This window comes from Bactrocera latifrons, unplaced genomic scaffold, assembly GCF_001853355.1.
Source record: "Bactrocera latifrons isolate USDA-ARS-PBARC rearing strain unplaced genomic scaffold, ASM185335v1 scaffold_7, whole genome shotgun sequence".
In the NCBI taxonomy this organism is placed as follows: domain Eukaryota; kingdom Metazoa; phylum Arthropoda; class Insecta; order Diptera; family Tephritidae; genus Bactrocera; species Bactrocera latifrons.
This window is the reverse complement of record NW_017537378.1, coordinates 1,343,225-1,358,292: the sequence shown is the minus strand read 5'-3', so window position 1 is coordinate 1,358,292 and position 15,068 is coordinate 1,343,225. Positions and strand designations below refer to the sequence as shown.

The following is a 15,068-nucleotide window of genomic DNA, read 5'->3' as shown; positions in this document are numbered from 1 at the left end:
TTATACCATAGTTTATTTCGTTAATTTCACGTAGCTTTTTTCATTACTTCATCAAGATCGGGAAGGGCCTCTCCGAGTCGTTCGATACGATGCGGGGTTTCACACAAGGAAACTCTCTATCGTGTGACTTCTTCAATCTATATCTGAAGAAAATAATACGAGCTGCAGGGTTTAATTGAGAAGAGAAGAGACAGTCTTTTATATGAGTGTCTAGCTGCTGGCGTGCGCCGATAATATTGATATAATTGACCTCAACTTTTTTTCTTGAGACTGGATAAGGAAGCGTAACGTATGGGTCTGGTCGACGAACTTGTGATAATTCCGTCCATCTTGGAACAAGCATTACCACCAAAAACAACGTCAGCCTCGAAATCCAACGCCGAATAACTCTTACCAAAAGGTGCTACTTCGGACTGAATAGGCAATTGAGAAGTAAAGTCCTCTCTCGATGAACAAAGACATAACTCTATAAGACACTCATTATTCCTGTACTGCTATATGGTGCAGAGGCATGGACGATGACAACATCTGATGAGTCGGCGTTACAATGGAAAGGTTTCAACCTTCGGTCGGCGGTTACAGCAGTCGAAAGAACGATGAGCTGCACGAGACACACGACGATCCTGACATAGTTCAGGGAATTAGGAAACAGCGACTACGCTTGATAGGTCATGTCATATATTCGACGCAGTATCTGACGGCAGAAGCAGGGGAAGAGGTAGACCTACAACTTTTCATCCGCCTTTTTTTTTTTGTAAATTTAAGGCCTTATTGTATAAAAACGGTCCAAAGTGTTTTCCCTTATTCCGTCAACAAGCAATGCTTAATTAACACACGAAATGCTTTATGATCCATTTTTTTGTAAACTAACACAAGTTGCTTTACAAAAATTCCATATTTTTTTAATACCTAATAGAAACCATATAGATGGTAGTAGTGGAGTAATAGTATTATCTATGTATGTGTCAGCCTCAGTAAAGCGAGGACGGGTCCTCAGCAGCACTTTTCTCGGAATTAAGAAAGAAAACCAAAATTTCCCGCAAATGTCGAGAATTCGGCTCAAAAAGTGACATTTTCAGTTGAGGATAAGTTTGGGATGCAAACAGATCTCTACAAATAATTTGTTGTGTTAATGTTGAACAAAAGTCCAAGATCGATATAAAATGATTTAATCGGTTTAATCGACCACTACGTCATTAGCACTAAATTTCCCAATTTAGGGAATGACCTCTTATTAAGCGATGTCATAATTGGTTAATGGATCTGTCACTGTCCACCTTTAGAGGAAACTGTCTCTCCCAGAGACTACTCGATCAATTTCGGCCACATATATCTTTTATTGTGTCAAGTATCTTGATAAAACTCAGAGTCCATCTTTCTCTTGTTATTATATGTCGTGGGATTAAAAAAGGATAGAATCGTGTGAATACCACCACACATTCAAATATGAATATAATTAAACACTGCTTTTATTTTATTAAATTTTTTGCTTTATTTGTAGTTTCATTCAATATATTTTATCTAAAAACACGCATTTCACACGATCTCAATAAGCACCATAAAATTAAAAACCAAAAATTAAATAAAACACTTTCATACAAAATACTAATTAAATATTCACTCATACAAACGCAGACGCACACATAGAATCACAATTTATTATAACAGTATTTCATTCATCCCTAATAGTAGTTGCGAAGTTAAGTATGCTATCCGCATTTAAGTCGCAATTTAGAATAAGAATTAACACACAACTTAGCACATTTATGCCTCATCCAAAACGGGCTTAGCAGGGGGCGCCAAAGTTCGGCGTGGTATCAGTAGAGCTAGGAAGGCGCAGACATACAAGGCAATACAAGCGGTGTAGAAAGTCAGTTCGCAGTTTTTAGCCAGTATCGCACCCACAATATTAGCGCCCACAACACTGCCCAAACGACCGAACATCAGCGAGACGCATATTGCCATGGCACTGTAGGAAAACTTTTAATTGAAAAACATTCTTAAGGAGTTGCTGATGACTTAGTCTTACCGCATTTGTGTGGGATAAAGCTCAACTGTGGCAGCGCCCAAAACATTTATTGCCACGCCTACCAAAAAGAAGAGCACATACAGATACGCCGCTATCGATGGATCGACCACAAAGACTGCAGCAAGGCCACATGAGGTGAAGAATATTGTTGAAATAACTGTGAATTGTAGACAATCGAAAAATGTTAGTGTGAGTTAGAAGGTTATAGAGTTGTTTCCCAATACTTACAAAGTATAGTTATCTTGCCGACTCGGTTGATCACCAAGCCAATAAAGGCAAACGAGGAAGCGTACAAGATCTCCATGATTAAAGAGTAAAAATATGTTGTGTTCTCTAATTTAGCAACGCATTCCATTGTCTGAAAAAATGAAGAGTTGCCATTAGATATTGCAAGAGTATAAAAAACTTGGTTGGCAACTGTGAATTTGGTTTTATTTTCCAGATATTTGTACTTACACCATCCGACTTATATAAGCTCTCATGTTTGTCGTAGACAATTTGGCAGATCTGTTTGTGTTCGCCTGGGTGGCCGTTCATGAACTCGACCATGGAGTTGATGATATGCGGGAACCACATATACATGCCGTTCGTCACCACATACAACCAGAATTGCATATTGCAAACGATCAATGTGATGCGTATATATTGTTTGTGGAATAATGGCACAGTCTGGTTCCACATGCTCTTCAGAAAGGCGGTAGCAAAATTCTCCTTCGAAGCCGATTGATTGTTTAGCTGCATCATAGAGCCGGGTGTCTCCTCCTCCGGTAGGATGTGTTTTAACTAGATAAAGTGAAAATAATTATTTTTTAAGCTCAAACAATAAAGCACCACCACTTACTTTTAGATCCTGAGTGCCGCCGTTCCAACGTTGCATCTTTTGCAAGACCTCAATGGCTTTCGCCTCTCTGCCATGCGCCAAAAGGAATTTCGGACTTTCAGGCAAAGCGAACATGGATAGACCACAAAGCATGCCCGGTATACCGCATACGATTAAAAAGAAACGCCAAGGCTTATAATCAATGCCCAAGAAAGGCAAGGGCAAGACCCAGTCTTGATTGATGACAAGGAAGGCAATCATTGGCAAGATCATCGCGCCGATTGCGAAGATAAATGAGCTGCCCATCATCGCGCGCGAACGTGTCTTATCTGTGTGGAACTCGCCGAGGTAGGCATAAATTGTAGCCGAACCGCCAGAGACGCTGTAAAAAACAATTAGAAGAAATAAAAAATGTTAATTTGTTGAAGTATGCTCAGAGATACCAAAAATATAAACCAAAAGCAAACTTACAAAAATCCATTGATGAACCGCAACAACACCATCACCCAAAATGTGTGCGAAAAACTTGAGAATAGTGTGACGATAAAGCCAGCCAACAATGTCGGCCTAATAACGCGTCTGCGTCCCTTTGTGTCGGCCAAAAAGCCCCACAGATGTGAGCTTGTTATGATACCAGCAAAACTAATGGCACTCAAGACGCCCTTATCCTGATTCGTTAGATTTAAGTCACATTGTGCAATTGGCAAGATAAAACCCATAGCTGCCGTCTCCAATAGCACATTGGCCAAAACCATGCCAGATATGAAGATGAGGAAGTAATTGAATTTACCGAAACCTATGAATGGTGTCCAATTAATATGAAGCATGATGGCGGTATTCACTAAAAATGAATACTAAGCGTCAAATGGTACTTACCGGTAAGTGATAAAGCTTCTGAAAATGAAATGGCCCCATGTTTACGATTTACCTTAACGGGTTCTGTATGTATAATTGAAAGTACTGGAATAAGGTGGGAAATTTTTTTGTAAATTAATTTTTCATGTTCGACAAAATTTCTGGATATGGACGACTTACACATAAGTACATACAGATTATGTATGAATATGCATGTATGCAGTATGGGAGTTTTTGCGATGGGATGAGGATATTGCTGTTCAAGGGCACTTACATTTTGTTAAAAAGTCTGTTGTCATTATTTTTTTTTTTGTTTTTATAATTTCTTACTATTTTTTTCTTTTTTATTGTTTTTCTTCCACATTCATATTCAAACAATTTATTTTTGCTTACACTTTTTTAATTATTTAAATTGAATTTTATATATATGTACATAGTGTTTGATATAAAAAGTTAATTTTGGTTTCTATATAAAATCTTAATGGTAAATGGTATTGGTGTGCAGTATGTGTGATGTGATGAGTCAATAAAATTAATTTTGGTTACTTAAATTAATTTTAAATAATAAATAAAATGCACTGAATGTATATTATATATTTTTTGTCTAGCAGATACTTATACATAATTCTTAGTAATTATTTTTTTTATAAATAAATATGAATTTTCTATTAAAACATATTTTTCTTTGTATAAAGTTCTTAAAACGATAAGTCAAAGCTTTTTTTTAAATTAAAAATTAAAAATAATTATATGTATACAATTATAGAATATTAAAATCAAAGACTTCTTTAATGAAATATTAAAAATATTTATTTCTATACGATTACATAATTTTTTTTTTTGCTAAAATTATAAAAATTTACGAAACATTTAATTATTAATTAAATATATATAAATATCCTATGAAATAATCTTACCCATTTTTTATATAGCTTTGTATTTGCTAAAATAATAAATTTTTTACTATTTTAATGAATATTTTCTCCTCGCGAAATTTTCAATTTACGCATAAATGAATTTAAATAAAAAATAACAAGGCTTATTTTGAGCACTAATTAAACGCTAAATTTAAAAGTCTTTAGAATTTTTGTACTGTCTAACCTTCACACCTCTAAGTTACTAATGGCAGTTAAGAAAGTAACCATCTATTTAAACCTTTTCGCCCACTCAACACAAAGTATATATGAACGTACATACATAGATGGGTGCAAATATACAGAAGCTATCTTGTGCCGCAAATTTAAGAACTAAGAAATGTGACATTTTTATGACATTTGTAGACATAAAATTGAATTATTCTACATGCACTTATGTATACACGACAAATAATTGCATTTATTTATATTCAAAGGATGATGTGTATTTTCTATACCTTTTGGTTTGATCTTCACACCACGTAGGTATGTACAAGTTGCTAAACCTGCACAATGTCAGAGTGAAACTTACAGTATCTAGTCACCGAAGCATGTTCGCCTTGTACTTTGGTATTTGAATATAAATAATCTTTTCTTCTAAGCAGGTGACAAAAAATACACGCTAAAATAATAAGACGAGTGGGGTTGGTTGATATATGTATGTAATTATATCGTCACCTAAAATACAAAACAACGTAATATCGCTCTTTATAAGTTGGCAGGTGAAGGAAAAACGGTATAATAAAAGCCACTCAAATCGAAAAAAAAATTAGTGTTGGTTATAAAATGGTTATAGTTAATGAAAGTTACAAATATTTATACTTTTAAATATTCGGCGATATTTTCTATTTTTAGTATATGTTTCATATTATTTAATAAACGTACTTTTGGGTAAAATTAAAATATATATTATTTTAAAGTTAAATTAATTAATTTTTTATACTATTTATAAAAATAAAACAAAAAAATACTTTGTATTAATTTTCAGAAATAAAATGTTCTAAGAAATTATGCATACATTGCATAATTTAAATCAAATAAAATAATGTAAATGTACATAATGAATAATTTCAGGTTTATGTTAAGAGAGGAATGTTGTTTAGAATGTGATAACATTCTGTAACCCAGTAAACGGACATTGAAAATTTATTAATTCAACAGTATGATCTGTTCCCAAATGATTTTGGAAATTTTTAAAAATTTTGTTTTTAATTTTAATATAAAATATTAACTTTTTTAAAGCAGCGTGCCGGAGATGAAACGTTCATCCACATTAAACATTAACTCTGACTTAATTTCAAATTATTATTATTTGAAAGTAATAATATTTCCAAAAATAAAATTTTTTTGTGTCGGGCATAGTTTCATGCACATCTACTGTATATTTACGACGCCAACGGCTTAAGGAAATTTTATATATATACCAACAGCTGATCTACGAATACAGATGAAATGTTATTTTTATTTTTAAAACTAAAGAGACAAATTAAAACCACAAAAATAAATTGTACATACATATATTCATACATATATAAATACATAGTACGTATATGTACATATGTAAAAATATGTTTCTAGAAATATTTCTATGCCTTTACATTTGTTATGCAGGTTTCTTAAGTCTCTTTACGGCGAATAAGCTATGAGCAAACACAACGCTATACTTTATGGGTGGAAAGCAGTGGTATTAGGCGTGTTTTGCCCCTTTTTATATTGCTTGTTTTTTGAAACGCCAGTTATCACAAATTATGTTACATATGTACATGGATATATATGTACAGCTGGCGGTTATACCGTATACCGTTTGCACTTTCCATATTTGTGCTGTTGTCATGTTTTTATTTCGGTAAATAATTATAAATAGCCGTTAGTTTGAAAAGAAAAGTTAAACCGGCTTCTGTCAGATAAGCGCTTTGTGTAATTTGGGGTTGAAGGTATAAAGCGTGGGAACTCGGTGGATGGTATAAACAAATTTTGTTGTTCTTAAATGAATTATAACGTATTTGTGTACAACCACATAGCGCTATCTTTTTAGCATGACGCGTAGTGATAGTTACTCATTTTTCACATCTAGCAGCTTGAGAGTTGCCGTTAACAGTGTTAGTGTAATTGTTGATACATTTAAATGTTAAAATTTGAAATATTTTAAGAGAGTGTTGAAGTTATTTTATAAAAATTTAAATTTGTAGAAAAAAATAACAAAAGGTACACAAATTATAAGAAAACAACAACAAAACTCGAACATTTTCGAATTTTCAAGAAATTACTGATATGCCATTTTTTAAGAATGCAATTTCAGAATTGCTTAATATTTATCAAAACTGATGATTTTGAGTTTTTATATCCTATACATTTACTCTCTATGACCATTAAAATATGAACGAAACTATTTTTTTGTCCCTTTTACAAAGATGAAATGGACACGTGGAATTAACACTGTCTAAAGTCACCAAAGCACTCATGATATGCAGACGCCTATCTGCCAAATCATGGTGCTGCAAGCCAGGTTCTCCGAGCATCCTTCAAGCAGAAGTCTTTGCAATAAATCAGCGTGCAGAAATCAATCTCTCTTTTTAGCGCTAGTGAACCGGCACTAAAGACGATCTCAGCTTATGACGTTAAATCTCTTTTAGTGGAGGAGAGTATAGGAAGGCTGAATCGCCTATCAATTTGGAACCGTGTACACTTGATCTGGGTGCCCGGGCATAAAGGTCTGGCCGACGAACTAGCTCACTCTACAGCAGCATTTAGAATGATAGGACCGACATAGGGCATAGGAGTTGTTCCGCACGGAGGAGAGAGTGCCGAGAGAACGCCACTGCCAGCAGGTAGCAGGAATGCGTCACGCAAAGGTACTACTGTAAAGATACAACCTTGTAAGGTTTAAAGATATAATCACTGAAGGCTCAGGAAGCACTTGTCCAACATGGACATAGTCTCTTGCAAACTGTCGGTTTTGTGACAAGAGATAGGAAAAGGAAGATAATTAATAAATAAAAATTTATTTTTTCGTTCAAAATTACGCTGCTAAATATTGTAAAATATATTTAAAGGCATTCAATGGCTGCATACGCACTAACAGAAACATATTCCAACAGCAGATTTACATAGGTATGTTTGAATTTAAATTAACATATACCAGAATGTAAATTCTTAAAGCATAATTGTGGGTGCAATCAAATATTTGGTATTTTCAGAGGCGGAATACAATACATGTATGCGTATATGTATCACGACAGGAAATACTTGAACTACATACATATGTATGTACATACACATGTACATGCACCTATGCAGAGTAAAATTCACTTGGATTTGTGAGAATTTAATTTCATTAATAAATTATTGCACTAAATATTCAATATTGCACTGAGATATAATATAAAAAAAAACTACAAATATTTCCAAAAACCAAAAAATATAAAAAAATAAACATTGTCTAGTAAATTATTAATATTCCCCATAAAGAATTTATACATGTGTTATTTAAAATAAATTCTTACAAAATGTTATTTAACAGAATAAAATTTAAACACTGTTAATTAGAGAAAGCGTGTTAAAAAACATGACATTAACATGAACAATTTTAAAGCCTGCATTTAGGCGAACAATAATTGCTAGCAAATAAACCGATTGAAATCGCAAAGAGAAAAAAGTGAGAAAATGCCGAGACAAACAAGAGAATAACTGATAAATTAATTACATTAAATAAACTTATCTTTATATTATCAAGAATGTATGTAAACATTTATTATTAAATACTTCATGTATGCTTTAATACATTTATATAGATATATTGAGTATGTATGTACATATGTATATATGTTATGGCATTTTAATATTCAGTGTTGAGCATGAATGCAAGTGAAATAGACATTCATATCATAACATACATTTAGGAGCGGGGTATTAGTACAGTAGTTAATGGATAATACGAAATTTTGAGTTATCATTTGAATCATATTATAATAGTAATATAAAATAAACTTGCGCACAAACTGTTTTTTTTTTTTTTTTTGTAGATTTTAGAGAATGGTTTTAATTATAAATAAGCTCATATACATATGTACATATATAAAACGACAAACTAAAATCTGATATATTTTTAATGAAAATGTTCTTTCTCACCTATTCTCTATAACTGTATACCGCTTTAAAACTGTACTTTAAATGACACTATTTATTCACTGTTTCGTAGCTTATAAAAAAATATTTGTTTTACTGCTCAACTCAAGGGAATAGCACTGGAACGCAAAAAGTCACTGCAACGACAACTACAGATGTATAGAAGGTTTGCAAGTTCTGAAGCAAATTTGAAGTCTGAAGCAGAGTAGAAGTTGTAAGTTCTGAAGCAAACAGAGCAAAATATTCTTTTAAAATATTAAGGTGATTTTTACTTATATGTATATTGTATGTATGTACATATATCAATTTTAAACGTAGTCTAATGATATGAATATTTATAATTTTTATCCGCCAATAGTAAATAAAGTTCGGCTGTTATGTTATGCTTGTATTTTGGAATTCTGCCAGACTAAAAATAATTATTATAAGACTAACAAAAACTACAACATAATAAACATGATGTATGTATGTATGTATGTTAATTATTTGTATTGCCTTTAGCAATTATCATAAACAATGTAACGAAGTGTGATAAAAATGTCATGTTGTGACAGCAATGCCGCTGTCATCGCGAATTTTCATACTACACCGTTGTTAATTTGACTTTAATCTTCTATTGAAGAGATGGGCTGTCAACCAATAAATGGTTTGATGATCTACCGCCATAAATGCCAAAGTAATCAATTTGACGGGCAATTACACACTTGTTTATGGGAGTATGCAATTATTTATTGGTAAACGTTTGCAAAAATTACTAATTCATTTAAAAGTTATGGTATTCTTAATGAAAAAATATTTTTTTATTTAAGTGGGAAGCCTTGAATAATCATCGATCACTGTTAAATTTAAGCTATAGATGCTGCCTTTGAGAAATACTTTTTTTCGTTTAATTTTGATCCATAAATTCGATTGGTTATTTTTTTTTTTTTTTTTTTGGTTTTTGCTCACCTTAATGTGCATATATCTGCATTTGTCTCCTCTAACTGTAGTACATGTAGTATTTAGATAATAATGTCATGATAATAAAACACGCAGGGGGAAACTATGTTAGACGTTTTACTTCAAAAAAATTTCATTAAATTTATTCAGATAATGTGAGCACACAAGTTCTACACTAGATGCGTTGGGAGCTGCATTATATTTCCAAAGCAAGTATTCACACTCACCGCGGCCCCACTTGTGAATTAAGAACTGTGTAAATATTTTAGTAATTATTAGTGATAATTGGAGGGTTTTGCAAATATGCATATATTGTCATCTCAAATGCAGAACAACGTATCAACAAAACAATCGATTTTGAGTTTTTATGATTTACTACATCACATTACATATGTACATATGTATGTGGTATAAAATTTTTAGTTTTCGCTATCAGATATAACCAATATATAACCATATTATTACCATTTTATAACCGAAACTCAAATTTTGTTTCAATATGAGTGGTTTCTATTCGTTTTTCCTCCGCCTGTAAACTTATGAAAAGTGATGTTACGTTATTTTGCATTTTAGCTGACGATATACTAGTAGTTTTCTGCGTTTACTGTAAACTGAATGTCATGAATTATGTGTAGCTATGTAAGAGTAAACTCACTTATGTATATATGCACAACTGCATAAGTTTATACATTGTATTCAGAATTGTCAATAGCACACAATGGTGATGCTATTAATACTACATGAAATACATACCATTTATACATATAATACAGATACCGTTTTCATATACTTGAGCAGTTCAAGGTAACATTGCCAATTCCGCGGTCAAGCAAAAATTTTTGTTTTCATCATGAACACATTTTCCAACAATTTCAATATGATAGCGAATCGCTCACACACATGCATACATACATATATACACACATTCATACAATCGAGAGTGGCGCGTGTGGAGCTACTCTCTACGACACGCTCGATGGCGCCAAAACAGTGGTGCCAATGTGACTGCGGATAAAGAAAATGCATAGTAAACTATAATATTAAAGTAAAAGCCACACACACAAATGCGCTGACACGTGCCTACAAACATACTTTTATGTGCCTATGTTAATTGCTACGCGTGAGTTCTACTTGCCGGTAAATATTGATAAATTGAATAACAGAAAAAGCACGTGGCGAATTCAACTGTATTTGCGAAAAATTGGGAGAGTGATAAAAAGGCTTTGTGCTAAGTGTTTCGGACGCGAATCTAGAAACAGACTGGTTAGGCGCATTTAAGTAAATGTTGCGCCTAAATAAAAAATTTTTTGTTTAACATCTTAATAATTATTAATAATAATATTTACAGAAATAAATAAAACCATATTCAGTTTCGAAATTAGCTTTTATAGCTTTTATGCACAACTCGTTTCAGTTCAAAATTCCCATCATGGGTTATCAGTAATAATAATTATCAGTAATTTTCTAGATAATTTTATTACGCACATACACTTACCGTTCACTGAGTTTTTCCACATTAAACATTGATATTCTATCTATATTTGCGTTTTGTTTATGCCGAAAGTGACCTTGGCCCATGCACATGCAGTTTTTATTGTTTTTATAGTATTATTACCTCGAACTGTTTATCATTATCGAAATCTTTGTGAAGAAAAGCGGTACATTCCCAAACAAACGGTATAATACTCTGAATACTCTCTTGACAAAAGTAATCAAGAGCTCAACCAGGAAATGGAGTTGTTTATTCCATGTAAATAAAGCTTTCATTTTTGCAAATGAGCATTGTCATAAAACTGTTATCGATAGACATATGAAGTTGAATAAATGCACGCAAATAAATATTTATTATAAAGTATAGTAAAAAGCATGAATTAGTCGATAAATATGCTGGAATTACCGTCGTTTATGAATAGTTTTTTGTTATTTATTTGCCGATATTTATTTAAGCTTTTCAGAACAAAAAAATGTAGCCACATTCGATAATTATTTATTTTTTTCGTACGAATTTCTACATTAAAAACATAAAATATAAATATAATTAAAATAAAATAATAAAAAAATTATACATTATAATATTATATATAAATATACACCTAGTGTGAAGGTCGATTTTTTCCATATTTGGATAGGTATAACGGTATAAGAGTAATATACTATACTAATTTGAACTGATTCACCGAATTTTGTAAAGCCAAAAAACAACCAAATTTTTTATATAACTCCTCTTTTTTTAAAACGCCGCTATTTTGTTTTTTGTTTTTATTAATTTTTCAATCGTAGGTTACATAGGATTGTAAACATTTTCTGGCTGTTATGTTAGAGGCTGCTTCTTGGTAGCTAAAATCGAAAATGATAGCCAAAATTTCAGAACACATACGATTTTTTGTGTTGTAGTCAAGGGTTATAAGGGTCAAAGCACTACTATTTACTAAAATGACAAGAATAGCTATCACGTATAGCTATAGCTAGAAAAGTTTTGAACTCAAATACGCAATCAAGGCACCTGAAGTACCCCACATACCAACGTAGAACACATTAGTTGCAATTTTTTTCTTAAAAATGTTGAATTTTTTTATTATTAAAAAAATTTTTAATTTTAAATAAGAAATATCTAACTTTGAAACCATTCAAAACATTTATGAAAGAAGTTGTGTAACAATTTCGCTTTGAGTGTACTAATGCCCGTGTATTGCTATCATACTCATTGAGAGTGCCAAATTTGAGCAATTTACACATTTTTCGATTTTTTGTAACTTTGTAAATGAATTTTTGTATGTGCGAAGCACGCGCAAAAAGAGCATTCAAGTGATTGTTGTTATATTATAATGCGCACGTCAAACATGGTATGGTAGTAAATATATACAATCGTAAATATATTTTGTGATGTAGAATCATAATTTTAGTTGGTTTTGTTGTTTATTATGCAAATGATTACTTCGCAATGTTTTTCTAGAAAATTGTGTGCACTTCCCTTTACTTAGTTATATAAATTCAATGCAAAATTGTTGTTTTAAATATAATTCGCAATATTTTTCCTTTTCAGAAGAGTTTCTTAGCGCAACTATATTCACACACACATACGTAAATATGTAGAAATATATTTATATTATTGCTGCTCACTGTTGATACTTGCGTTACCGCCTCCATTCAGTGGTCAGCACTGTTGTGATTCAGCAATATACATACACATACCATGTGTATTATGTATACATACATGAATGCTTGCTTGTACTTTAATGTGTCTTATCAGATTCATTATAATAAAACAACAAAAATGTATGTTTTAGCTTGAAACGCCACATTTGTGCGAAAGCGTATGCACTACGCATAACATATTTACATTTTGTCTTTGCCCAAGTGAGTCTGAGCCAAAGAGTTTGTCTCCGCTGTTACTATGTTACTATTAATGATAAGAAACCGAGTACTTCTTCGGAGAATAGTAAGTATACGCCGTGTACACACTCATATATATGTATGTTTATACAGATTTATGTATGTATTCACATGTTAGTCGACTGTTGCTGTACGACATATACATACATACATATGTCAATATTTTCTTATTATATACATATGTACATATCTATGTTTGTTTAATATTCACAGAAATCACATAATTTGCCTCGAACGCGCAATGATTTCTTTATTTTGTGCGCTATCAGCGCCAACTACCCAAAAGCTAACTGATTAAATTCATAATTTTTTTTTTTAAATTCGCGAGTATTGATGTACTTACAAGTATATAACACGTGTATTGAATGTGTTTATAATATTTATCAAGCTCAACTGCATAGCTTCAAATCCTATTCTATATTTGTATACCCCGTACCCTGATAGTTTCGTTTACACTGAAGTTCCAAATACAACAACAACAAACGTCCACACCACATAATGTATTATATAAATGATCAACGTGGCGAGATGAGTCAAATGAAACATGTCCGTCTGTCTGTCCACTTGTATGTCCGTATGTCTGCATATACACGAACTAGTTCCTCAGTTTTTGAGATATCGATGTGAAATTTCGCAAACGTCCTTTTCTCCTCAATAAGCTGCTCATTTGTCGGTAGCTCCGATATCGGACCGATCAAAATCAAGTCTTTGCATGCATTTTTTTTATTCGTAAGAGTAAGTCTCCCAACTAATTTTTCAAGAGAGTCAATTTTGCATATAGCTGTTATTTAAACTGATTGATCAAAATAAATTGTGTTATAACTAGGAAAGTGGCTTTTAAATCACTATTACGGACTGAAAAAAACTTAAATATATCGTCACCTAAAATGCAAAATAGCGTATCATCAAAAGATAATCTAAAATCGCTGTCAGATATAACCAATATATAACCATTTTATAACCACAACTTAACATGAGTGTATGATGACCAATATATGTATGTATAACCTTTTTCTAACGAAAACTCAAATTTTGTTTCAATATAAGCGGTTTCTATTATATCGTTTTTCCTTCGAATATAAACTTATATAAAATTGATGTTACGTTATTTTGCATTTTAAGTGACGGTGTACATACATATGTATGTACTTTAGTGGTTGATTTTACATGAGTAAAGCCTAAATTAAACAAGTGAGGAAGGGCTAAGTTCGGGTGTCACCGGACATTTTATACTCTCGCATGATAAAGTGATAATCGAGATTTCATTATCCGTCATTTACATACATTTTCAATAAAATGGTCTGATCTCGGTGATTTTTATTCGGGATATGCTACACTAGTGTTGTGTTTAGTGGTGTGTTTTGGTCCGTTATCTTCACTGGTGTTGAACTCATATACTATAACGTGAACGAATCAGATGGACTTCAAAATTGCGGTATATGGGAAGTAGGAGTGGTTCTGAATATATTTCGCCCAATTTCGAACCATAGATGCTATGGAAATGGTTCGAACCGAGTTTCGCTGAATTTAGTCGAGTAGTTTCTGAGATATGGTTTTAGAGCCATAAGTGGCGGAGACACGCCCATTTTAAATTCGAATGTAACCCCTCTGTGTCATCTTTGCCATGAAATTTAAGGTTTCCTGTGTTTTTCCTTACTAAGTTAAAGCATTTTTAGTAGATTTCAACATAACATTTGTATGGCAAGTGGGCGTGGTTATAATCCGATTACCTCCGTTTTAAGATAGTACCTTCAAGAAATTAACTCTGAAATTTTCGTTAATATAGCTATAGTAGATTTCGAGATATGTACAAAAAACTTAGTACTGGTCGGGGCCACGCCCACTTTTCCAAAAAAAAATCGTCGAAATATGCCACTCCATAATGCAATCCTTTGTGCTAAATTTCACTTTAATATCTTTATTTATGGCTTAGTTATGACATTTTATAAGTTTCGGTTTTCGCCATTTTGTGGGCGTGGCAGTAGGCCGATTT

General features: G+C 32.3%; 1 protein-coding gene across 2 annotated transcripts in view; it reads right to left on the bottom strand.

Moving 5' to 3' along the window:
• Nucleotides 1-1,467: 1,467 nt before the first annotated feature.
• The window catches only part of LOC108975895 (synaptic vesicle glycoprotein 2A-like), an 18,808-nt gene continuing 5,207 nt past the window's right edge, over nt 1,468-15,068 (bottom strand). The window contains exons 1-8 of one of the 2 annotated variants that reach the window (XM_018944704.1): nt 4,622-5,391; nt 3,726-3,809; nt 3,321-3,645; nt 2,871-3,231; nt 2,486-2,812; nt 2,258-2,387; nt 2,030-2,186; nt 1,468-1,969 (exon numbers count right to left, since the gene is read on the bottom strand). In XM_018944704.1, coding sequence (XP_018800249.1) covers nt 1,765-1,969; nt 2,030-2,186; nt 2,258-2,387; nt 2,486-2,812; nt 2,871-3,231; nt 3,321-3,645; nt 3,726-3,809; nt 4,622-4,625 — 1,593 coding nt within the window. In that variant the 5' untranslated portion in view covers nt 4,626-5,391 and the 3' untranslated portion in view covers nt 1,468-1,764. Of the gene's footprint in view, nt 1,970-2,029; nt 2,187-2,257; nt 2,388-2,485; nt 2,813-2,870; nt 3,232-3,320; nt 3,646-3,725; nt 3,810-4,621; nt 5,392-15,068 lie in introns of those variants that run through there. The other variant, XM_018944703.1, reaches the window with a different exon arrangement.